Source organism: Phoxinus phoxinus (genome assembly GCF_949152265.1).
Source record: "Phoxinus phoxinus genome assembly, chromosome: 10".
Taxonomy (NCBI): domain Eukaryota; kingdom Metazoa; phylum Chordata; class Actinopteri; order Cypriniformes; family Leuciscidae; genus Phoxinus; species Phoxinus phoxinus.
Genome location: NC_136885.1, coordinates 16,975,118 through 16,999,597, shown reverse-complemented (window position 1 = coordinate 16,999,597; position 24,480 = coordinate 16,975,118). Strand labels below are relative to the sequence as shown.

Genomic DNA, 24,480 nt, shown 5'->3' with positions numbered 1-24,480 from the left:
GCTAGCTAAATAGCCTGTTGGGTTAGTGTAGGGGGGTATTCGATAACGTTTTTCAGTACAAAATCTATTACGCCTATGGAATGTCTCCATAAAACATGGAATGCCAACGCGCGCGTGTGTGTGTCAGGAGGATTTACCTGCATTTTGGGGACCAAATGTCCCCACAAGAACAGTACAATTTGAAATCGCATCCACATGCATGTATTTTACACGCTACTTCACAGCAGTTGGAATATTCCTTTGGAATCAGGATATTCCACTAAAACGTGCATTTCGATATTTTCTCTTTCTCTTGCCATTTATCTATTTATTTATTTGTATTTTGCACAATCATTTAATCAATATATTTCCATTGACTAAAGCAAACAAGAACCCAATGAACCCAATGAGGTTAAGAAATGCCTTTATGTGTCTGTATGTTGATTTCTTGATAACTTTTAATGTGTGTAATAAATAAATTGCCAACCGTCTATCTAATATCACCCAGAATAACATTTGTTGGACATGCACATCTATAAAATTCCAGTTAGAATGGATATTCTGAATAATGCGTTTACATGCCAAAAATCTGATTAATTAAGGTAGCCTATATTCCATCTGTTTACTCACGTTTTTAGAAACCAGAATATTGGCTTAGCCAAATTCGTTTATGACAATAGTAATGTAGTAATAATGCATTTACATGATATTTACCTAATCGTATTTGCTGAAATTATTCGGAATATTTTTGCAAATTCAGTCATAGCGGGAAAATATAAACATTCTGAGTAATGTTTCATTGAAAATGTTAAAATGCGACAAGGTTTCTGTGAGGGTTATGGTTTAGGGCATAACATATCATTAGCAAAAGTAGTCGACGTAAACACGAGCAACATGCTCAACATATTGGTTTTTGCCTTTGCAGGAGATAAGAGAATCAGGCATCTTGGAGATGATGTTAGTATACCGCACTGCTAATGAATGCAATGTTATCCAGCCTGAGAAAGAGCACTGAGTTCCGCAGAGGGGGAGAGAGAGAGAGAGAGAGAGAGAGAGAGAGAGAGAGAGAGAGGAGAGAGAGAGAGAGAGAGAGAGAGAGAGAGAGAGACGGAGAGGGGGTGTATGGAGGGAGGGAAGTGAAAATGGCAGGTTGAATGCGACAGATGCCTCAAAATTGGCTTTGAGCGGGTGAGAGTCTATTTCTTATGCTTTCTGTCGTTTAAAAGATCAATAAACACTCAGTGTGTGTGTGTGTGTGTGTGTGTACGTAGCAACACTCCCGGATGTGGAGAAAATAATCTGAGGTCGAGTATAGAGTGAAAGCATGATGGGTAATCATGCGAAAAGACTAGTCCCAGTTTTGGACCAAGGGAGGGTTTTTTGAGAGCCTGCCATTGGTCTAGTCTCGAGTGAGCGCTTGGCGTTGCCAAGACATATTCCTCATTAAGCAGGCTGTCAAATGACCAAACTCAGACATCTGCATAGTAGTACAGTGAACTACGACCTTCAAAGGTTTTCTCGACAGATATTCACGTTCATTTTCTCCCTCCACCTCACACACACGGAGCAGGGAATGGCTAATGCTGGGTGACAGCTCTTTCATGCAGTAATGTTGGTGAAAAGAGAGCTAGATCCAACTCTTGACTGACACACACGGGCAGTCTCCCCCACCCCCTCATATAAGCACACACTAACAACACACACACACACACACACACACACACACACACACACACACACACACTCTCTCTCTCTCTCTCTCTCTCTCTCCTCTCTCTCTCTCTCTCTCTCTCTCTCTCTCTCTCTCTATATATATATATTAGCTGTTGCGTTGAGATCAAGCAGGATAGGCTACGTGCACACACACACACACGTGCAACACCTTGGCGAAAGGAATGACTGAATTGCGACTGATATGACATCCTACTACTCAAACACAAACGTGCAGAGAGAGAGAGAGATGAGAGAGAGAGAGAGAGAGAGAGAGAGAGAGAGAGAGAGAGAGAGAGAGAGAGAGAGAGAGAGAGAGAGAGAGAGAGAGAGATTTGATCAATTGGTCTGCACGCTTCCCTGAGGCAATGGAACGATGAACCGCAGAGAAGCACTTAACAGTCCCAGTGCGGAAAATACACACGCAAATATACACACATTCACATTGCTCCATCGTTTTTTTAATATAAATATTAAAATACATTTACTATTCCTTTGTAGTGTCAAACGCCTGAGTTTGGGGCGGGGCTATATGTGTGTTCGACCAATAAAACAAAAGGTGTGTTCAAGAAACTTGTTTGAAAACTATCATTTTATCTGTAATTCTGTTTGTTGCCGCTTGTGGCGCAGGATCAATACATATTGTAACGCTTAAATGTACACCCTTCTAAACACTATAACAAATAAAAACATACTAATAATGATAATAATAATAATCAGTGGGGGTTTGCAAGAAACGAAATGTTTCAGATTCAAACAGTTTAAATCTGGTTAACACTCATATTTTAGCTGTGCATTTATGTTAATTCACATTCATTTTGCCTGGCTACTGCACATTAATTTAGCAACAAAACCTTATGGTACATTTGACCGTTCAAAACATATATAGATTTTTTTGCGGCTCGGTCTGCGTTGACTAGCAGCCTTGGATGATTTCAGTACCACGGACAGCGCTTCCCATAACGCCGCAGCTTCAATACACTCTCTTAAACACTAGAGGGCGCTATGAGCGTTTTGTGGACCTACATAATGTGATGAATCAGGAAAAGAGTCTTGTAATATAAGAACGTTTAAAGCATTTTAATTTAGTTTTCCCCCCACCAAATTTGTCAAAATTCTGCAGAAAAGGCAGTGAACCAAATCACAGCCAGAATACAACAGCACACAATATTTACACAAGAAATACTCAATACATCTGAACTCAGGCTTATGAATCACTCTTATTCAAATCCAAACAATATGTTAAGCATTTTTGTTTATAAGTGATTCCAACTTAAGCATTTGATGATAATATTAACAATAAAACGGACAATTCACAGCTTCCATGATGAGAAATAACAATTTAAGTTCAGTTTTATATCATCTGCAGAATTGAAGGCAATAGTTACAGTTCTCTTATGTGCGCTAATGTGTATGCCTAAGTAAATGAATTGTCAGTTCTGGTGGTGTGTGCGATTGTCAAGTGTTCTGCATGAACCCCATTCGATCCAGTGCAGTTCAATATGCTACAATTTCACAACGACGACATTCAGTCTTAAAAAGAGGCCTTTAGCTACAAACAGTTTTTTTTACTTCCTCTTCGCATATAAAAAACTATATCTTGCCTTGCATCATATTTTCTGTTTCTCGTTTATGCATTATCTCAGTTAAAAACAAATACTCTATAAACTTTAGCATGGAGAGGCGCTCATGCGCATATGCGTGTGATAGTGTGGGGGTGATGCGGACATGGGCAGGGTCTGGGACGCTGAGGCTGCCCCGTGTGCCCCAGGGTGGAGGGGATGGCCGTGGGGGAACGGAGCTGCAGAACCGGACGATGACAGCTGGTAACCTGCTCCGGAGGTGGGGCTGGAAGCGGAGGTGATTCCCGGAGATGATGTGCTCTGCTGGCCGCTGGTCTTCAGCTGGCCCTGGGGGTTCTGTGTGAGCTGGATGGAGATGTCGCTGGAGATCTCAGAGGCGCTCTCGTGCGCGCTGGGGTGGAGGCCAGGTCTCTGGGTGCAGGTACTGGCCACTGTAGTCACTGCCCTCGGAAAGGCGGGGGCGATAGAGAGCCGGGTGAGGCCGATACATCTCCTCTTCTGCATAACGCTTCATGAAGAGATACACTGACATCACACCGGCACCCTGAGAGAATATGTTAGAGAGAGAGAGAGAGAGAGAGAGAGAGAGAGAGAGAGGGAGAGAGAGAGAGAGAGAGAGAGAGAGAGAGTGTGAGAGAGAGAGAGAGAGAGAGAGAGAGAGAGAGAGAGAGAGAGAGAGAGAGAGAGAGAGAGGAGAGAGGAGAGAGAGAGAGAGAGAGAGAGAGCAGTCGTTTTGTCAGGCCTGTGTTTAGAACATAAGATTGGTAAGATTGTTTTTGGAAAGGAGTCTCTTTTGCACACCAAGGCTGAATAAGAGTTTATAAATACAGTAAAACAGTTATATTGTGAAATAAATAAAAATAATTCTATTTGAAAATAATTTAATTATTTCTGTGATGGCAAAGCTGAATTTTCCCCAGTCTTCAGTGTTACACAATCCTTCAGAAATCATTCTAATATGCTTATTTGTTGCTCAAGAAAAAGAAAAGAAAAACGTATCACTGTTGAAAACAGTTGTGCTGCCTAATATTTTTGAGGAAAACATGATAATTTTTTTCCCGGTTTCTTTGATGAATAGAAAGGTCATTAAAACAGTTATTTGAATTCGATTTTTGTTGTAACAATGTAAAAGTCGTATCGATCACTATTTGCTCCGGACTTTTTGAGTTATTTAAATAATCTTTTAAGAATAATTTTAAAAAATCTGAAATACGTAAGTTTATAAACTTGTTACTGTTATTATAGAAAGTTTGAATATTTTCCAAAAAGAAAATATCAGATTTATGTATGCATTTCATTATTTATTTACTTTTAGTATTTGTGGCAAATAAGTAATTAGTAATGGTTTTGCAACTACACTCTTCCTTGAAAACCGTAAAGGTGCACTGTGTAATTTTTAGCGCCATCTAGGCAAGGCAAGGCAAGGCACGTTTATTTATTTAGCACATTACATACACTATGGCAATTCAAAGTGCTTTACAGAAAGGAATTAAAATAATCACAAAATAAAAGCAAGGAAAATAGTTATAGAAAACAGTTATAAAAGAAATTTAAAAAGATATATCTAATGGTGAAGTTACGAATTGCAACCAACAGAAGTTACGGTGGCCGACAGAAAATATGTCGTCGTCTAAGGCTACGTTTACACGTGGACGGCTATTTTCATAAACGGTCATTTCACCCCTCTCCTTTTTCAAAAATAACATTGTGCACACCTGTCAGTTTTTTTAGAAAAGTGTTTGTTTACACGAACCCATGTATATGCCGTCAAGAGCATGCCAAACCTATAGGTGGCAGTGTAACGAGAAGCTCAAGCCCACGTTAGCCAACCAGAATCCCGAAAATAGGCCCTATGCACAGCTGCAATACTTCCTGAACTTTAAGCAGGGACCTTTGTTTCCTGTCTGCCAGGATTGGCCAAACTGATTAATCCAGGTGTGTCTGATTATTGTTGTTGGTCAGACACACCTGGATTAATCAGTTTGGCCAATCCTGGCAGACAGGAAACAAAGGACCCTGCTTAAGTTCAGGAAGTAGTGAAGCTGTGCATAGAGCCTATAGTCACATACCGTGATATGTCAGCTGCCTAAAACTCAGTTTTTCTCAGTTTACATGCAAACGAAGTTTCTTTACAAAAATAAATTAAGAAATTAGGTTTACTTAATTGTTCAGTAAAACGATATGTTATTGCGAATATTATTGTTACTTGTTCATCATTGTGTCAGCTTCTTTGCACGAAGAACAACATAGTGACGAAGCACGTTTGTCCGTTTAGGGCCACTGTAGAAACATGTCGGCGCAAAATATTCAATGTAAGGGGACCCGCGGTGTATGTAGACAGAATGGCTCATTCTAAGGTAATAAAAACATAACGGTTCATTATGTAAGGTCTTTATACACCACTACAAACATAGTTATGTATATGATATTACTGTACATTCCTGTCAACATATCCTCCTAAATATTGCACAATGCACCTTTAAAGGTGAATGTACGAGGAGTGATTTATGATTTTCCAGGCATTCTAATTTTCTTTCTCACACACGCTGACAATCTAATGTTTCCTTCAGCGACCATAATACTAAAAGTATCCTGCTGAATCAAGCAGAAAACAAGAGTTCGTACTTCAATTTTGCTTAATCCTCACTTTACGGGCACAGAACAGCTGACAGACTGCCTTTGATCTGCAGCTCTCACGGCTCCATCATTCACTTTGTCTTCTTCACAAACTCTAACTTTCATAATCACCTCAAAAATATCTGCATTTGAAGAATAAATATCTTAAAACCGTATGTGGATATCATGTGTAGCAATAGAAAGAAATATACGTGGTGAAAATCCCTTATATTGACCTCCTTGAGCTCAGGTTACTTAACCTTTACCTATTGCAGTGAGTGAAAACAATGATTAACTGCGCTAAATGCAGTATTCAGGTATAGAGTAATGACTAAAATGGAGCGCATCTGAAGATTCACATTCATAATACATAAAGAGCGCACTCTGAGGTCCTGCATCGACTGAAGTGTATGTCAGGGCAGGGTCATGTTAAAAGCATCTGCTTTAACAGCATCAAGTGACATAATTCAATTGTCAAGCTCCTCGGGCCTAGAAGCATGGATATGCTCAAGTCATTGGAGCTTTCGCAAGAAATATGACTACATCTTGGCTATTCCAGGCCAAAGGGCTTGAATTTGCTTTGAGCAAACATAATGACATACATAATTATATTTTGGACTGAAATTTCATCTTCTGACCTCTTTGAGCAGGAATGAGCTGGCAGCAAACGCAAAGGACCAGCCATAGCGGTAGTTGAAGAACTGCTCTGGCTCCCGTGGCCTGTTCATCACTTCATCATTGATACTGGAGATATACAGCACCAACCCCACTACCAGACTCAACCCTGAGAGAAAGAGAGACAATAACAAACTAGATTAAAAAGTTCGTTGAAACAAACTTTAAGTTGGCTTGTGAAAGTTTGGACCAGATAGTTTGAAAAAGTTTAAAGTTTAAAGTAGTTTGAAGTTTAAATTAGTTTAAAGTTTAAATTAGTTTAAAGTTTAAAGCAGTATAAAGTAGATTTAAGTTTAAAGTAGTTTACAGTTTAAAAAAGTTTGAAGTTTAAATTAGTTTTAAGTTTAAAGTAGTTTGAAGTTTAAATTAGTGTAAAGTTTAAAATAGTTTAAAGTTTAAAGTAGTTTACAGTTTAAAAAAGTTTGAAGTTTAAATTAGTTTGAAGTTTAAAGTAATTTGAAGTTTAAATTAGTGTAAAGTTTAAATTAGTTTAAAGTAGTTTAAAGTTTAAAGTAGTTTACAGTTAAAAATAGTTTAAAGTAGATTAAAGTTTAAATTAGTTTGAAGTTTAAATTAGTCTAAAGTGATTTGAAGTTTGAAGTAGTTTAAAGTTTAAAATAGTTTAAAGTATAGTTTGAAGTAGTTTAAAGTTACTAGGGTGTTTCTAGAGGGTTGCTAAGGTGTTCTGAGTGGTTGCTAGGCGGTTGCTAGGGTATTTTGGGTGGTTGCTAGGGTGTTGCTAGGGAGTTCCAAGGTATTTTGGGTGGTTGCTAGGGTGTTCTGGGTGGTTGCTATGGTGTTGCTAGGGAGTTCTGAGGTATTTTGGGTGGTTGCTAGGGTGTTGCTATGGAGTTCTAAGGTATTTTGGGTGGTTGCTAGGGTGTTGCTAGGGAGTTCTGATGTATTTTGGTGGTTGCTAGGGTGTTGCTAGGGAGTTCTGAGGTATTTTTGGTGGTTGCTAGGGTGTTGCTAGGGAGTTCTGAGGTATTTTGGGTGGTTGCTAGGGTGTTGCTAGGGAGTTCTAAGGTGTTTTGGGTGGTTGCTAGGGTGTTGCTAGGGAGTTCTGAGGTATTTTTGGTGGTTGCTAGGGAGTTCCGAGGTATTTTGAGTGGTTGCTATGGTGTTGCTAGGGAGTTCTAAGGTATTTTGGGTGGTTGCTAGGGTGTTCTGGGTGGTTGCTATGGTGTTGCTAGGGAGTTCTGAGGTATTTTGGGTGGTTGCTAGGGTGTTGCTATGGAGTTCTAAGGTATTTTGGGTGGTTGCTAGGGTGTTGCTAGGGAGTTCTGATGTATTTTGGTGGTTGCTAGGGTGTTGCTAGGGAGTTCTGAGGTATTTTTGGTGGTTGCTAGGGTGTTGCTAGGGAGTTCTGAGGTATTTTGGGTGGTTGCTAGGGTGTTGCTAGGGAGTTCTAAGGTGTTTTGGGTGGTTGCTAGGGTGTTGCTAGGGAGTTCTGAGGTATTTTTGGTGGTTGCTAGGGAGTTCCGAGGTATTTTGAGTGGTTGCTATGGTGTTGCTAGGGAGTTCTAAGGTATTTTGGGTGGTTGCTAGGGTGTTATGGGTGGTTGCTATGGTGTTGCTAGGGAGTTCTAAGGTGTTTTGGGTGGTTGCTAGGGTGTTATGGGTGGTTACTATAGTGTTGCTAGGGAGTTCTAAGGTATTTTAGGCAGTTTCTAGGGTGTTATGGGTGGTTGCTATGGTGTTGCTAGGGTGTTCTAACACACACACACACACACACACACTCAAGAGTTTTTGAGTTTAGATTTTAGTGAATGCATGAGTTTAAAGTAGTTTATAAGTTTACATGAGTCTAAGAGTTCAGAGTTTAATGTATATTAGCATCGGTTAGGGCTGAGGATAGGCACTCGGCCTGCGGCCTCGTGCCTACGAGTGAGTTGTAGTTTGAAGTTTAAATTAGTTAAAAGTTTAAAATAGTTTGAAGTGGATAGATAGATGGGTTTATGAGTTTACATGAGTCTAAGAGTTCAGAGTTTAGTGTATATTAGCATCCTGGAGTTAGGGCTAAGGTGAGGCACAAGGCCTGCGGCCTTGTGCATACGAGCCAGTTTTTATAGTTTTTATTCATAAAAAGTTTAAATTAGTTTGAAGTTTAAATTAGTTTGAAGTTTAAATTAGTTTGAGGTGGATAGATAGATGAGTTTAATGAGTTTACATGAGTCTCAATGGCTCATATAGTGTATAGAATGGCAGTTTGATTCAGTCTAGGCTTTCAAGGGATTTTGATTTGAATTTTTGGCAGTTGGGGAGTTTGAAAATCTGAACATTCCGCAATGTTAAGTCAATGGGATTTTTTCCGAGTTTGATCGTCATTTATAGGAAAACCGTAAGTCCGATCAGTCTAAAAAGATATAGCATACCGAGTCAGAACAGTTTGAGTGTCTGAGCCGAGTTTGGAGTATGTAGAGTTAAAGCTCTAGGACGAGATAGAGTTGTAAATGTAAGAAGAATAATAATAACTAGATTAAAAAGTTCGTTGAAACAAACTTTAAGTTGGCTTGTGAAAGTTTGGACCAGATAGTTTGAAAAAGTTTAAAGTTTAAATTAGTTTAAGGTTTAAAGCAGTTTAAATTAGTTTGAAGTTTAAATTAGTTTGAAGTTTAAAGTAGTTTAAAGTTTAAAGTAGTTTACAGTTAAAAATAGTTTAAACTTTAAAGTAGTTTGAAGTTTAAATTAGTTTAAAGTAGTTTAAAGTTTAAAGTAGTTTACAGTTAAAAATAGTTTAAAGTAGATTAAAGTTTAAATTAGTTTGAAGTTTAAATTAGCTTAAAGTGATTTGAAGTTTGAAGTAGTTTAAAGTTTAAAATAGTTTAAAGTATAGTTTGAAGTAGTTTAAAGTTACTAGGGTGTTTCTAGAGGGTTGCTAAGGTGTTCTGAGTGGTTGCTAGGGTATTTTGGGTGGTTGCTAGGGTGTTATGGATGGTTGCTATGGTGTTGCTAGGGAATTCTGAGGTATTTTGGGTGGTTGCTAGGGAGTTGCTAGGGAGTTCTAAGGTATTTTGGGTGGTTGCTAGGGTGTTGCTAGGGAGGTCTGAGGTATTTTGGGTGGTTGCTAGGGTGTTGCTAGGGAGTGCTGAGGTATTTTGGGTGGTTGCTAGGGTGTTGCTAGGGAGTTCTGAGGTATTTTGGGTGGTTGCTAGGGTGTTGCTAGGGAGTTCTGAGGTATTTTGGGTGGTTGCTAGGGTGTTGCTAGGGAGTTCTGAGGTATTTTGGGTGGTTGCTAGGGAGTTGCTAGGGAGTTCTGAGGTATTTTGGGTGGTTGCTAGGGTGTTGCTAGGGAGTTCTAAGGTGTTTTGGGTGGTTGCTAGGGAGTTGCTAGGGAGTTCTGTGGTATTTTGGGTGGTTGCTAGGGTGTTGCTAGGGAGTTCTGAGGTATTTTGGGTGGTTGCTAGGGTGTTGCTAGGGAGTTCTAAGGTATTTTGGGTGGTTGCTAGGGTGTTGCTAGGGAGTTCTGAGGTATTGTGGGTGGTTGCTAGGGTGTTGCTAGGGAGTTCTAAGGTGTTTTGGGTGGTTGCTATGGTGTTGCTAGGGAGTTCTGAGGTATTTTGGGTGGTTGCTAGGGTGTTGCTAGGGAGTTCTAAGGTGTTTTGGGTGGTTGCTATGGTGTTGCTAGGGAGTTCTAAGGTATTTTTGGTGGTTGCTAGGGTGTTATGGGTGGTTGCTATGGTGTTGCTAGGGAGTTCTAAGGTATTTTGGGTGGTTTCTAGGGTGTTCTGAGTGGTTGCTAAGGTATTTTGGGTGGTTGCTATGGTGTTGCTAGGGTGTTCTAAGGTATTTTGGGTGGTTGCTAGGGTGTTATGGGTGGTTACTATGGTGTTGCTAGGGAGTTCTAAGGTATTTTAGGCAGTTTCTAGGGTGTTATGGGTGGTTGCTATGGTGTTGCTAAGGTGTTCTAACACACACACACACACACATTAAAGAGTTTTTGAGTTTAGAGTTTAGTGAATGCATGAGTTTAAAGTAGTTTATAAGTTTACATGAGTCTAAGAGTTCAGAGTTTAATGTATATTAGCATCGCTTAGGGCTGAGGTTAGGCACTCGGCCTGCGGCCTCGTGCCTACGAGTGAGTTGTAGTTTGAAGTTTAAATTAGTTAAAAGTTTAAAATAGTTTGAAGTGGATAGATAGATGAGTTTATGAGTTTACATGAGTCTAAGAGTTCAGAGTTCAGTGTATATTAGCATCCTTGGGTTAGGGCTAAGGTGAGGCACAAGGCCTGCGGCCTTGTGCCTACGAGCGAGTTTTTATAGTTTTTATTCATAAAAAGTTTAAATAAGTTTGAAGTTTAAATTAGTTTGAAGTTTAAAATAGTTTGAGGTGGATAGATAGATGAGTTTATGAGTTTACATGAGTCTAAGAGTTCAGAGTTTAGGGTATATTAGCATCCGGTTAGGGCTAAGGAAAGGCACAAGGCCTGCGGCCTTGTGCCTACGAGCGAGTTTTTATAGTTTTTATTCATAAAAAGTTTAAATTAGTTTGAAGTTTAAATTAATTTGAAGTTTAAAATAGTTTGAGGTGGATAGATAGATGAGTTTAATTAGTTTAAATGAGTCTCAATGGCTCATATAGTGTATAGAATGGCAGTTTGATTTAGTCTAGGCTTTCAAGGGATTTTGATTTGAATTTTTGGCAGTTGGGGAGTTTGAAAATCTGAACATTCCGCAATGTTAAGTCAATGGGAGTTTTTTCCGAGTTTGATCGTCATTTATAGGAAAACCGTAAGTCCGATCAGTCTGAAAAGATATAGCAACTAACTTCAGAACAGTTTGAGTGTCTGAGCCGAGTTTGGAGTATGTAGAGTTAAAGCTCTAGGACGAGATAGAGTCAACAGTTTGGTAAGAAGAATAATAATAACTAGAACGTACATTTCCAGAAGAAAATGTGAATGGTGCTTGCAGTGGCAAAACTCGACACTCGGTTGCTAGAGTGTGGTACATGATTGCATACGAGCCAACAACCATGTCTGTACGATGTTCTGCTGCTGAGATATGGCTTATTCAAGTTGTTCGGGTCGTTGCTAGGGTGTTCTGAGTGGTTGCTAGGATGTTCTGGGTGGTTGCTAGGCGGTTGCTAGGGTGTTCTGGGTGGTTGCTAGGCAGTTGCTAGGGTGTTCTGGGTGGTTGCTAGGCAGTTGCTAGGGTGTTCTGAGTGGTTGCTAGGGTGTTCTGGGTGGTTGCTGGGCGGTTGCTAGGGTGTTCTGGGTGGTTGCTAGGGTGTTCTGGGTGGTTGCTATGGTGTTCTGTGTGGTTGCTAGGGTATTTTGGGTGGTTGCTAGGGTGTTATGGGTGGTTGCTATGGTGTTGCTAGGGAGTTGTTAGGTATTTTGGGTGGTTGCTAGGGAGTTCTAAGGTATTTTGAGTGGTTGCTATGGTGTTGCTAGGGAGTTCTGAGGTATTTTGGGTGGTTGCTAGGGTGTTATGGGTGGTTGCTAGGGTGTTCTAAGGTGTTTTGGGTGGTTGCTATGGTGTTGCTAGGGAGTTATGAGGTATTTTTGGTGGTTGCTATGGTGTTGCTAGGGAGTTCTAAGGTATTTTGGGTGGTTGCTAGGGTGTTATGGGTGGTTCCTAGGGTGTTTTAAGGTGTTTTGGGTGGTTGCTATGGTGTTGCTAGGGAGTTCTAAGGTATTTTGGTTGGTTGCTAGGGAGTTCTAAGGTGTTTTGAGTGGTTGTGTTATTAAATGAGTGCATTATAATGAGTGCACGAGGCCTGCGGCCTCGTGCCTATAGCCTATGGTTGCTAGGGTGCTGTAACTGGTTGCTATGGTGTTACTAGGTGGTTGGTAGTTTTCACAGATGGTTACTATGGGGTTAGGGCTAAGGTTAGGCACTCGGCCTGCGGCCTCGTGCCTACGAGTGAGTTTTTATAGAGTATTTAAAATCTCTATTAAACGAGTGCATTATAATGAGTGCCTGCGGCCTCGTGCCTATAGCCTATGGTTGCTAGGGTGCTGTAACTGGTTGCTATGGTGTGGCTATGAAGATTTTAGGCCATTACTTATTGGCTGCTGGATAATATAAATCCTCTGAGGGAGAGAGAGGGGGAGACATGCAGGGGTGTCAGGCCCTTTGTGTCTGTGTGTGTGAAAAATGACAGTTGGGATTTGAATTTCTGAAAATTCCGCAATGTTAAGTCAATGGGACTTTTTTGGCCGCTTTTTCGTCCGCTGTACGAACATCGTACACCCGATCGCTTAGAAAAGATATAGCACACCTCTCCTCAATGGGCTGGTCGATTTGACACCTCACTCAGGGGTCTGTGACAAACGGTGCGGGGCGAGTTTCGCGCCGAACTTTGTCCAGAATAAAAAGAATAAGAATAATCGTAATAAGTATGAGCAATAACAATACTGTTGCCTTGCTAAAGCAAGCACCAGTAACTAGATTAAAAAGTTCGTTGAAACAAACTTTAAGTTGGCTTGTGAAAGTTTGGACCAGATAGTTTAAAAAAGTTTGAAGTAGTTTGAAGTTTAAAGTAGTTTAAAGTAGATTTAAGTTTAACGTAGTTTAAAGTTTAAGTAGATTACAGTTTAAAATAGTTTGAAGTTTAAATTAGTTTGAAGTTTAAAGTAGTTTGAAGTTTAAAGTAGTTTGAAGTTTAAAGTAGTTTGAAGTTTAAATTAGTTTGAAGTTTAAAGTAGTTTAAAGTAGTTTAAAGTAGATTTAAGTATAAAGTAGTTTAAAGTTTAAAATAGTTTGAAGTTTAAAATAGTTTGAAGTTTAAATTAGTTTGAAGTTTAAAGTAGTTTAAAGTTTAAAGTAGATTAAAGTTTAAAGTAGTTTAAAGTTGAAAGTAGTTTCAGTTGGGGAGTTTGAAAATCTGAACATTCCGCAATGTTAAGTCAATGGGAGTTTTTTCCGAGTTTGATCGTCATTTATAGGAAAACCGTAAGTCCGATCAGTCTGAAAAGATATAGCAACTAACTTCAGAACAGTTTGAGTGTCTGAGCCGAGTTTGGAGTATGTAGAGTTAAAGCTCTAGGAGGAGTAGCAGTCAACAGTTTGGTAAGAAGAATAATAATAATAACTAGAACGTACATTTCCAGAAGAAAATGTGAATGGTGCTTGCAGTGGCAAAACTCGACACTCGGTTGCTAGAGTGTGGTACATGATTGCATACGAGCCAACAACCATGTCTGTACGATGTTCTGCTGCTGAGATATGGCTTATTCAAGTTGTTCGGGTCGTTGCTAGGGTGTTCTGAGTGGTTGCTAGGATGTTCTGGGTGGTTGCTAGGCGGTTGCTAGGGTGTTCTGGGTGGTTGCTAGGCAGTTGCTAGGGTGTTCTGGGTGGTTGCTAGGCAGTTGCTAGGGTGTTCTGAGTGGTTGCTAGGGTGTTCTGGGTGGTTGCTGGGCGGTTGCTAGGGTGTTCTGGGTGGTTGCTAGGGTGTTCTGGGTGGTTGCTATGGTGTTCTGTGTGGTTGCTAGGGTATTTTGGGTGGTTGCTAGGGTGTTATGGGTGGTTGCTATGGTGTTGCTAGGGAGTTGTTAGGTATTTTGGGTGGTTGCTAGGGAGTTCTAAGGTATTTTGAGTGGTTGCTATGGTGTTGCTAGGGAGTTCTGAGGTATTTTGGGTGGTTGCTAGGGTGTTATGGGTGGTTGCTAGGGTGTTCTAAGGTGTTTTGGGTGGTTGCTATGGTGTTGCTAGGGAGTTATGAGGTATTTTTGGTGGTTGCTATGGTGTTGCTAGGGAGTTCTAAGGTATTTTGGGTGGTTGCTAGGGTGTTATGGGTGGTTCCTAGGGTGTTTTAAGGTGTTTTGGGTGGTTGCTATGGTGTTGCTAGGGAGTTCTAAGGTATTTTGGTTGGTTGCTAGGGAGTTCTAAGGTGTTTTGAGTGGTTGTGTTATTAAATGAGTGCATTATAATGAGTGCACGAGGCCTGCGGCCTCGTGCCTATAGCCTATGGTTGCTAGGGTGCTGTAACTGGTTGCTATGGTGTTACTAGGTGGTTGGTAGTTTTCACAGATGGTTACTATGGGGTTAGGGCTAAGGTTAGGCACTCGGCCTGCGGCCTCGTGCCTACGAGTGAGTTTTTATAGAGTATTTAAAATCTCTATTAAACGAGTGCATTATAATGAGTGCCTGCGGCCTCGTGCCTATAGCCTATGGTTGCTAGGGTGCTGTAACTGGTTGCTATGGTGTGGCTATGAAGATTTTAGGCCATTACTTATTGGCTGCTGGATAATATAAATCCTCTGAGGGAGAGAGAGGGGGAGACATGCAGGGGTGTCAGGCCCTTTGTGTCTGTGTGTGTGAAAAATGACAGTTGGGATTTGAATTTCTGAAAATTCCGCAATGTTAAGTCAATGGGACTTTTTTGGCCGCTTTTTCGTCCGCTGTACGAACATCGTACACCCGATCGCTTAGAAAAGATATAGCACACCTCTCCTCAATGGGCTGGTCGATTTGACACCTCACTCAGGGGTCTGTGACAAACGGTGCGGGGCGAGTTTCGCGCCGAACTTTGTCCAGAATAAAAAGAATAAGAATAATCGTAATAAGTATGAGCAATAACAATACTGTTGCCTTGCTAAAGCAAGCACCAGTAATAAGAAGTTTAAGTACAATATCAGTAAGTTGGCTCTCACAAGCCAACTTAACTAGATTAAAAAGTTCGTTGAAACAAACTTTAAGTTGGCTTGTGAAAGTTTGGACCAGATAGTTTAAAAAAGTTTGAAGTAGTTTGAAGTTTAAAGTAGTTTAAAGTAGATTTAAGTTTAACGTAGTTTAAAGTTTAAGTAGATTACAGTTTAAAGTAGTTTGAAGTTTAAAGTAGTTTGAAGTTTAAAGTAGTTTGAAGTTTAAAGTAGTTTGAAGTTTAAAGTAGTTTGAAGTTTAAATTAGTTTGAAGTTTAAAGTAGTTTAAAGTAGTTTAAAGTAGATTTAAGTATAAAGTAGTTTAAAGTTTAAAATAGTTTGAAGTTTAAAATAGTTTGAAGTTTAAATTAGTTTGAAGTTTAAAGTAGTTTAAAGTTTAAAGTAGATTAAAGTTTAAAGTAGTTTAAAGTTGAAAGTAGTTTCAGTTGGGGAGTTTGAAAATCTGAACATTCCGCAATGTTAAGTCAATGGGAGTTTTTTCCGAGTTTGATCGTCATTTATAGGAAAACCGTAAGTCCGATCAGTCTGAAAAGATATAGCAACTAACTTCAGAACAGTTTGAGTGTCTGAGCCGAGTTTGGAGTATGTAGAGTTAAAGCTCTAGGAGGAGTAGCAGTCAACAGTTTGGTAAGAAGAATAATAATAATAACTAGAACGTACATTTCCAGAAGAAAATGTGAATGGTGCTTGCAGTGGCAAAAAACACGACCCGGTTGCTAGAGTGTGGTACATGATTGCATACGAGCCAACAACCATATCTGTAAGATGTTCTGCTGCTGAGATATGGCTTATTCATGTTGTTCGGTTGGTTGCTAGGGTGTTCTGGGTGGTTGCTAGGTGGTTTCTAGGGTATTCTGGGTGGTTGCTAGGTGGTTGCTAGGGTGTTCTGGATGGTTGCTAGGCGGTTGCTAGGGTGTTCTGGGTGGTTGCTAGGCGGTTGCTAGGGTGTATTGGGTGGTTGCTAGGCGGTTGCTAGGGTGTTCTGGGTGGTTGTTAGGTGGTTGCTAGGGTGTTCAGGGTGGTTGCTAAGGTATTTTTGGTGGTTGCTATGGTGTTACTAGGTGGTTGGTAGTTTTCACAGATGGTTACTATGGGGTTAGGGCTAAGGTTAGGCACTCGGCCGCAGAGTATTTAAAATCTCTATTAAACGAGTGCATTATAATGAGTGCACGAGGCCTGCGGCCTCGTGCCTATGAGTGAGTTTTTATAGAGTATTTAAAATCTCTATTAAACGAGTGCATTATAATGAGTGCACGAGGCCTGCGGCCTCGTGCCTATAGCCTATGGTTGCTAGGGTGCTGTAACTGGTTGCTATGGTGTGGCTATGAATATTTTAGGCCATTCTAGGTGGTTGCTAGGTGGTTACTAGGCAGTTGCTAGGGTGTTCTGGGTGGTTGCTAGGCGGTTGCTAGGCAGTTGCTAGGGACTTCAGGGTGGTTGCTAGGGCTCCACAGATGGTTACTATGGGGTTAGGGCTAAGGTTAGAGTTTTTATAGAGTATTTAAAATCTCTATTAAACGAGTGCATTATAATGAGTGCACGAGGCCTGCGGCCTCGTGCCTATAGCCTATGGTTGCTAGGGTGCTGTAACTGGTTGCTATGGTGTGGCTATGAAGATTTTAGGCCATTACTTATTGGCTGCTGGATAATATAAATCCTCTGAGGGAGAGAGAGGGGGAGACATGCAGGGGTGTCAGCCCCTTTGTGTCTGTGTGTGTGAAAAATGACAGTTGGGATTTGAATTTCTGAAAATTCCGCAATGTTAAGTCAATGGGACTTTTTTGGCCGCTTTTTCGTCCGCTGTGCGAACATCGTACACCCGATCGCTTAGAAAAGATATAGCACACCTCTCCTCAATGAGCCGGTCGATTTGACACCTCACTCAGGGGTCTGTGACAAACGGTGCGGGGCGAGTTTCGCGCCGAACTTTTGTGTGGAAGAATAATAATTATTATAAGTATGGAGGAGAACACTAATGTTGCTTTGCCTATAGGCAAGCACCATTAACTAGATTAAAAAGTTCGTTGAAACAAACTTTAAGTTGGCTTGTGAAAGTTTGGACCAGATAGTTTAAAAAAGTTTGAAGTAGTTTGAAGTTTAAAGTAGTTTAAAGTAGATTTAAGTTTAACGTAGTTTAAAGTTTAAGTAGATTACAGTTTAAAATAGTTTGAAGTTTAAATTAGTTTGAAGTTTAAAGTAGTTTGAAGTTTAAAGTAGTTTGAAGTTTAAAGTAGTTTGAAGTTTAAATTAGTTTGAAGTTTAAAGTAGTTTAAAGTAGTTTAAAGTAGATTTAAGTATAAAGTAGTTTAAAGTTTAAAATAGTTTGAAGTTTAAAATAGTTTGAAGTTTAAATTAGTTTGAAGTTTAAAGTAGTTTAAAGTTTAAAGTAGATTAAAGTTTAAAGTAGTTTAAAGTTGAAAGTAGTTTCAGTTGGGGAGTTTGAAAATCTGAACATTCCGCAATGTTAAGTCAATGGGAGTTTTTTCCGAGTTTGATCGTCATTTATAGGAAAACCGTAAGTCCGATCAGTCTGAAAAGATATAGCAACTAACTTCAGAACAGTTTGAGTGTCTGAGCCGAGTTTGGAGTATGTAGAGTTAAAGCTCTAGGAGGAGTAGCAGTCAACAGTTTGGTAAGAAGAATAATAATAACTAGATTAAAAAGTTCGTTGAAACAAACTTTAAGTTGGCTTGTGAAAGTTTGGACCAGATAGTTTAAAAAAGTTTGAAGTAGTTTGAAGTTTAAAGTAGTTTAAAGTAGATTTAAGTTTAACGTAGTTTAAAGTTTAAGTAGATTACAGTTTAATAGTTTGAAGTTTAAATTAGTTTGAAGTTTAAAGTAGTTTGAAGTTTAAAGTAGTTTGAAGTTTAAAGTAGTTTGAAGTTTAAATTAGTTTGAAGTTTAAAGTAGTTTAAAGTAGTTTAAAGTTTAAAATAGTTTGAAGTTTAAAATAGTTTGAAGTTTAAATTAGTTTGAAGTTTAAAGTAGTTTAAAGTTTAAAGTAGATTAAAGTTTAAAGTAGTTTAAAGTTGAAAGTAGTTTCAGTTGGGGAGTTTGAAAATCTGAACATTCCGCAATGTTAAGTCAATGGGAGTTTTTTCCGAGTTTGATCGTCATTTATAGGAAAACCGTAAGTCCGATCAGTCTGAAAAGATATAGCAACTAACTTCAGAACAGTTTGAGTGTCTGAGCCGAGTTTGGAGTATGTAGAGTTAAAGCTCTAGGAGGAGTAGCAGTCAACAGTTTGGTAAGAATAATAATAATAATAACTAGAACGTACATTTCCAGAAGAAAATGTGAATGGTGCTTGCAGTGGCAAAACTCACCACTCGGTTGCTAGAGTGTGGTACATGATTGCATACGAGCCAACAACCATGTCTGTACGATGTTCTGCTGCTGAGGTATGGCTTATTCATGTTTTGGGTTGGTTGCTAGGGTGTTCTGGGTGGTTACTAGGGTGTTTTGGGTGGTTGCTAGGCAGTTGCTAGGGTGTTCTAGGTGGTTACTAGGCAGTTGCTAGGGTGTTCTGGGTGGTTGCTAGGGTGTTCTGGGTGGTTGCTAGGCGGTTGCTAGGGAGTTCTGAGGTATTTTGGGTGGTTGCTAGGGTGTTGCTAGGGAGTTCTAAGGTATTTTGGGTGGTTGCTATGGTGTTACTAGGGAGTTCTGAGGTATTTTGGGTGGTTGCTAGGGAGTTATGAGGTATTTTGGGTGGTTGCTATGGTGTTGCTAGGGAGTTCTAAGGTATTTTGGGTGGTTGTTAGGGTGTTATGGGTGGTTGCTAGGGTGTTCTAAGGTGTTTTGGGTGGTTGCTATGGTGTTGCTAGAGAGTTCTAAGGTATTTTGGGTGGTTGCTAGGGTGTTGCTAGGGAGTTCTAAGGTATTTTGAGTGGTTGTGTTATTAAACGAGTGCATTATAATGAGTGCACGAGGCCTGCGGCCTCGTGCCTATAGCCTATGGTTGCTAGGGTGCTGTAACTGTTTGCTATGGTGTGGCTATGAAGATTTTAGGCCATTACTTATTGGCTGCTGGATAATATAAATCCTCTGAGGGAGAGAGAGGGGGAGACATGCAGGGGTGTCAGGCCCTTTGTGTCTGTGTGTGTGAAAAATGACAGTTGGGATTTGAATTTCTGAAAATTCCGCAATGTTAAGTCAATGGGACTTTTTTGGCCGCTTTTTCGTCCGCTGTGCGAACATCGTACACCCGATCGCTTAGAAAAGATATAGCACACCTCTCCTCAATGGGCCGGTCGATTTGACACCTCACTCAGGGGTCTGTGACAAACGGTGCGGGGCGAGTTTCGCGCCAAAAAAGCGGCAGAATAATAAGAATAAGAATAAAAATAAGTATGAGCAATAACACTAATGTTGCTTTGCCTATAGGCAAGCACCATTAACTAGATTAAAAAGTTCGTTGAAACAAACTTTAAGTTGGCTTGTGAAAGTTTGGACCAGATAGTTTAAAAAAGTTTGAAGTAGTTTGAAGTTTAAAGTAGTTTAAAGTAGATTTAAGTTTAACGTAGTTTAAAGTTTAAGTAGATTACAGTTTAAAATAGTTTGAAGTTTAAATTAGTTTGAAGTTTAAAGTAGTTTGAAGTTTAAAGTAGTTTGAAGTTTAAAGTAGTTTGAAGTTTAAATTAGTTTGAAGTTTAAAGTAGTTTAAAGTAGTTTAAAGTAGATTTAAGTATAAAGTAGTTTAAAGTTTAAAATAGTTTGAAGTTTAAAATAGTTTGAAGTTTAAATTAGTTTGAAGTTTAAAGTAGTTTAAAGTTTAAAGTAGATTAAAGTTTAAAGTAGTTTAAAGTTGAAAGTAGTTTCAGTTGGGGAGTTTGAAAATCTGAACATTCCGCAATGTTAAGTCAATGGGAGTTTTTTCCGAGTTTGATCGTCATTTATAGGAAAACCGTAAGTCCGATCAGTCTGAAAAGATATAGCAACTAACTTCAGAACAGTTTGAGTGTCTGAGCCGAGTTTGGAGTATGTAGAGTTAAAGCTCTAGGAGGAGTAGCAGTCAACAGTTTGGTAAGAAGAATAATAATAATAACTAGAACGTACATTTCCAGAAGAAAATGTGAATGGTGCTTGCAGTGGCAAAACTCACCACTCGGTTGCTAGAGTGTGGTACATGATTGCATACGAGCCAACAACCATGTCTGTACGATGTTCTGCTGCTGAGGTATGGCTTATTCATGTTTTGGGTTGGTTGCTAGGGTGTTCTGGGTGGTTACTAGGGTGTTTTGGGTGGTTGCTAGGCAGTTGCTAGGGTGTTCTAGGTGGTTACTAGGCAGTTGCTAGGGTGTTCTGGGTGGTTGCTAGGGTGTTCTGGGTGGTTGCTAGGCGGTTGCTAGGGAGTTCTGAGGTATTTTGGGTGGTTGCTAGGGTGTTGCTAGGGAGTTCTAAGGTATTTTGGGTGGTTGCTATGGTGTTACTAGGGAGTTCTGAGGTATTTTGGGTGGTTGCTAGGGAGTTATGAGGTATTTTGGGTGGTTGCTATGGTGTTGCTAGGGAGTTCTAAGGTATTTTGGGTGGTTGTTAGGGTGTTATGGGTGGTTGCTAGGGTGTTCTAAGGTGTTTTGGGTGGTTGCTATGGTGTTGCTAGAGAGTTCTAAGGTATTTTGGGTGGTTGCTAGGGTGTTGCTAGGGAGTTCTAAGGTATTTTGAGTGGTTGTGTTATTAAACGAGTGCATTATAATGAGTGCACGAGGCCTGCGGCCTCGTGCCTATAGCCTATGGTTGCTAGGGTGCTGTAACTGTTTGCTATGGTGTGGCTATGAAGATTTTAGGCCATTACTTATTGGCTGCTGGATAATATAAATCCTCTGAGGGAGAGAGAGGGGGAGACATGCAGGGGTGTCAGGCCCTTTGTGTCTGTGTGTGTGAAAAATGACAGTTGGGATTTGAATTTCTGAAAATTCCGCAATGTTAAGTCAATGGGACTTTTTTGGCCGCTTTTTCGTCCGCTGTGCGAACATCGTACACCCGATCGCTTAGAAAAGATATAGCACACCTCTCCTCAATGGGCCGGTCGATTTGACACCTCACTCAGGGGTCTGTGACAAACGGTGCGGGGCGAGTTTCGCGCCAAAAAAGCGGCAGAATAATAAGAATAAGAATAAAAATAAGTATGAGCAATAACACTAATGTTGCTTTGCCTATAGGCAAGCACCATTAACTAGAACGTACATTTCCAGAAGAAAATGTGAATGGTGCTTGCAGTGGCAAAACTCGACACTCGGTTGCTAGAGTGTGGTACATGATTGCATACGAGCCAACAACCATGTCTGTACGATGTTCTGCTGCTGAGATATGGCTTATTCATGTTGTTCGGGTCGTTGCTAGGGTGTTCTGAGTGGTTGCTAGGGTGTATTGGGTGGTTGCTAGGCGGTTGCTAGGGTGTTCTGGGTGGTTGCTAGGCGGTTGCTAGGTGGTTGCTAGGGTGTTCTGGGTGGTTGCTAGGCGGTTGCTAGGCAGTTGCTAGGGTGTTCTGGGTGGTTGCTAGGGCACCACAGATGGTTACTATGGGGTTAGGACTAAGGTAACGAGTGCATTATAATGAGTGCACGAGGCCTGCGGCCTCGTGCCTATAGCTTATGGTTGCTAGGGTGCTGTAACTGGTTGCTATGGTGTGGCTATGAAGATTTTAGGCCATTCTGGGTGGTTGCTAGGTGGTTGCTAGGCAGTTGCTAGGGTGTTCTGGGTGGTTTCTATGGTGTTCTGGGTGGTTGCTAGGCAGTTGCTAGGGTGTTCTGGGTGGTTGCTAGGGCACCACAGATGGTTACTATGGGGTTAGGACTAAGGTAACGAGTGCATTATAATGAGTGCACGAGGCCTGCGGCCTCGTGCCTATAGCTTATGGTTGCTAGGGTGCTGTAACTGGTTGCTATGGTGTGGCTATGAAGATTTTAGGCCATTACTTATTGGCTGCTTGATAATATAAATCCTCTGAGGGAGAGAGAGGGGGAGACATGCAGGGGTGTCAGGCCCTTTGTGTCTGTGTGTGTGAAAAATGACAGTTGGGATTTGAATTTCTGAAAATTCCGCAATGTTAAGTCAATGGGACTTTTTGGGCCGCTTTTTCGTCCGCTGTGCGAACATCGTACACCCGATCGCTTAGAAAAGATATAGCACACCTCTCCTCAATGAGCCGGTCGTTTTGACACCTCACTCAGGGGTCTGTGACAAACGGTGCGGGGCGAGTTACGCGCCGAACTTTTGTGTGGAAGAATAATAAGTATGCAAGATAACACTAATGTTGCTTTGCCTATAGGCAAGCACCATTAATAAGAAGTTTAAGTACAATATCAGTAAGTTGGCTCTCACAAGCCAACTTAATAATAAGAAGTTTAAGTACAATATCAGTAAGTTGGCTCTCACAAGCCAACTTAATAAGAAGTTTAAGTACAATATCAGTAAGTTGGCTCTCACAAGCCAACTTAATAACTAGAACGTACATTTCCAGAAGAAAATGTGAATGGTGCTTGCAGTGGCAAAAAACACGACCCGGTTGCTAGAGTGTGGTACATGATTGCATACGAGCAAACAACCATGTCTGTACGATGTTCTGCTGCTGAGATATGGCTTATTCATGTTGTTCAGGTGGTTGCTAGGGTGTTCTGGGTGGTTGCTAGGCGGTTGCTAGGGTGTTCTGGGTGGTTACTATGGTGTTCTGGGTGGTTGCTAGGGTGTTATGGATGGTTGCTATGGTGTTGCTAGGGAGTTCTTAGGTATTTTGGGTGGTTGCTATGGTGTTGCTAGGGAGTTCTAAGGTATTTTGGGTGGTTGCTAGGGTGTTATGTGTGGTTCCTAGGGTGTTCTAAGGTGTTTTGGGTGGTTGCTATGGTGTTGCTAGGGAGTTCAAAGGTATTTTGGGTGGTTGCTAGGGTGTTGCTAGGGAGTTCTAAGGTATTTTGAGTGGTTTTTATGGTGTTGCTAGGGAGTTCTGAGGAATTTTGGGTGGTTGTTAGGGTGTTATGGGTGGTTGCTAGGGTGTTCTAAGGTGTTTTGGGTGGTTGCTATGGTGTTGCTAGGGAGTTCTAAGGTATTTTGGGTGGTTGCTAGGGTGTTGCTAGGGAGTTCTATGGTATTTTGGGTGGTTGCTAGGGTGTTCCGGGTGGTTTCTAGGCAATTGCTAAGGTTTTCTGGGTGGTTGTTAGGGTATTTGGGTGATTGCTAGGACATTTCTAGGCGGTTGCTAGGGTGTTCAGGGCGGTTGCTAAGGTATTTTTGGTGGTTGCTATGGTGTTACTAGGTGGTTGGTAGTTTTCACAGATGGTTACTATGGGGTTAGGGCTAAGGTTAGGCACTCGGCCGCAGAGTATTTAAAATCTCTATTAAACGAGTGCATTATAATGAGTGCACGAGGCCTGCGGCCTCGTGCCTATAGCCTATGGTTGCTAGGGTGCTGTAACTGGTTGCTATGGTGTGGCTATGAAGATTTTAGGCCATTCTAGGTGGTTGCTAGGTGGTGGCTAGGCAGTTGCTAGGGTGTTCTGGGTGGTTGCTAGGCGGTTGCTAGGCAGTTGCTAGGGACTTCAGGGTGGTTGCTAGGGCTCCACAGATGGTTACTATGGGGTTAGGGCTAAGGTTAGGCACTCGGCCGCAGAGTATTTAAAATCTCTATTAAACGAGTGCATTATAATGAGTGCACGAGGCCTGCGGCCTCGTGCCTATGAGTGAGTTTTTATAGAGTATTTAAAATCTCTATTAAACGAGTGCATTATAATGAGTGCACGAGGCCTGCGGCCTCGTGCCTATAGCCTATGGTTGCTAGGGTGCTGTAACTGGTTGCTATGGTGTGGCTATGAAGATTTTAGGCCATTACTTATTGGCTGCTGGATAATATAAATCCTCTGAGGGAGAGAGAGGGGGAGACATGCAGGGGTGTCAGGCCCTTTGTGTCTGTGTGTGTGAAAAATGACAGTTGGGATTTGAATTTCTGAAAATTCCGCAATGTTAAGTCAATGGGACTTTTTTGGCCGCTTTTTCGTCCGCTGTGCGAACATCGTACACCCGATCGCTTAGAAAAGATATAGCACACCTCTCCTCAATGGGCCGGTCGATTTGACACCTCACTCAGGGGTCTGTGACAAACAGTGCGGGGCGAGTTTCGCGCCAAACTTTGTGTGGAATAATAATAAGAAGAAAAATAAGTATGCAAGATAACACTAATGTTGCTTTGCCTATAGGCAAGCACCATTAATAAGTTTAAATAGGATTTCAGTATGTTGGCTTTCACAAGCCAACTTAATGAGTGACGGAAAATCAACAGAACACCAAGATCTTGGCTGCCATCTCCTGAAAAAACATTCAG

At 40.9% G+C, this 24,480-nt stretch overlaps 1 protein-coding gene across 3 annotated transcripts in view; it reads right to left on the bottom strand.

Annotated features, from left to right (window-relative positions):
* Window positions 1–2,747: 2,747 nt before the first annotated feature.
* cacng7b (calcium channel, voltage-dependent, gamma subunit 7b) overlaps window positions 2,748–24,480 on the bottom strand; it is a 34,501-nt gene continuing 12,768 nt past the window's right edge. For all 3 annotated transcript variants that reach the window (XM_079627057.1, XM_079627058.1, XM_079627059.1), the window contains 2 exons: window positions 6,527–6,672; window positions 2,748–3,816 (listed from right to left, as the gene is read on the bottom strand). In XM_079627057.1, the coding sequence (XP_079483183.1) occupies window positions 3,643–3,816; window positions 6,527–6,672 (320 nt within the window). In that variant the 3' untranslated portion in view covers window positions 2,748–3,642. The remainder of the gene's footprint in view (window positions 3,817–6,526; window positions 6,673–24,480) is intronic.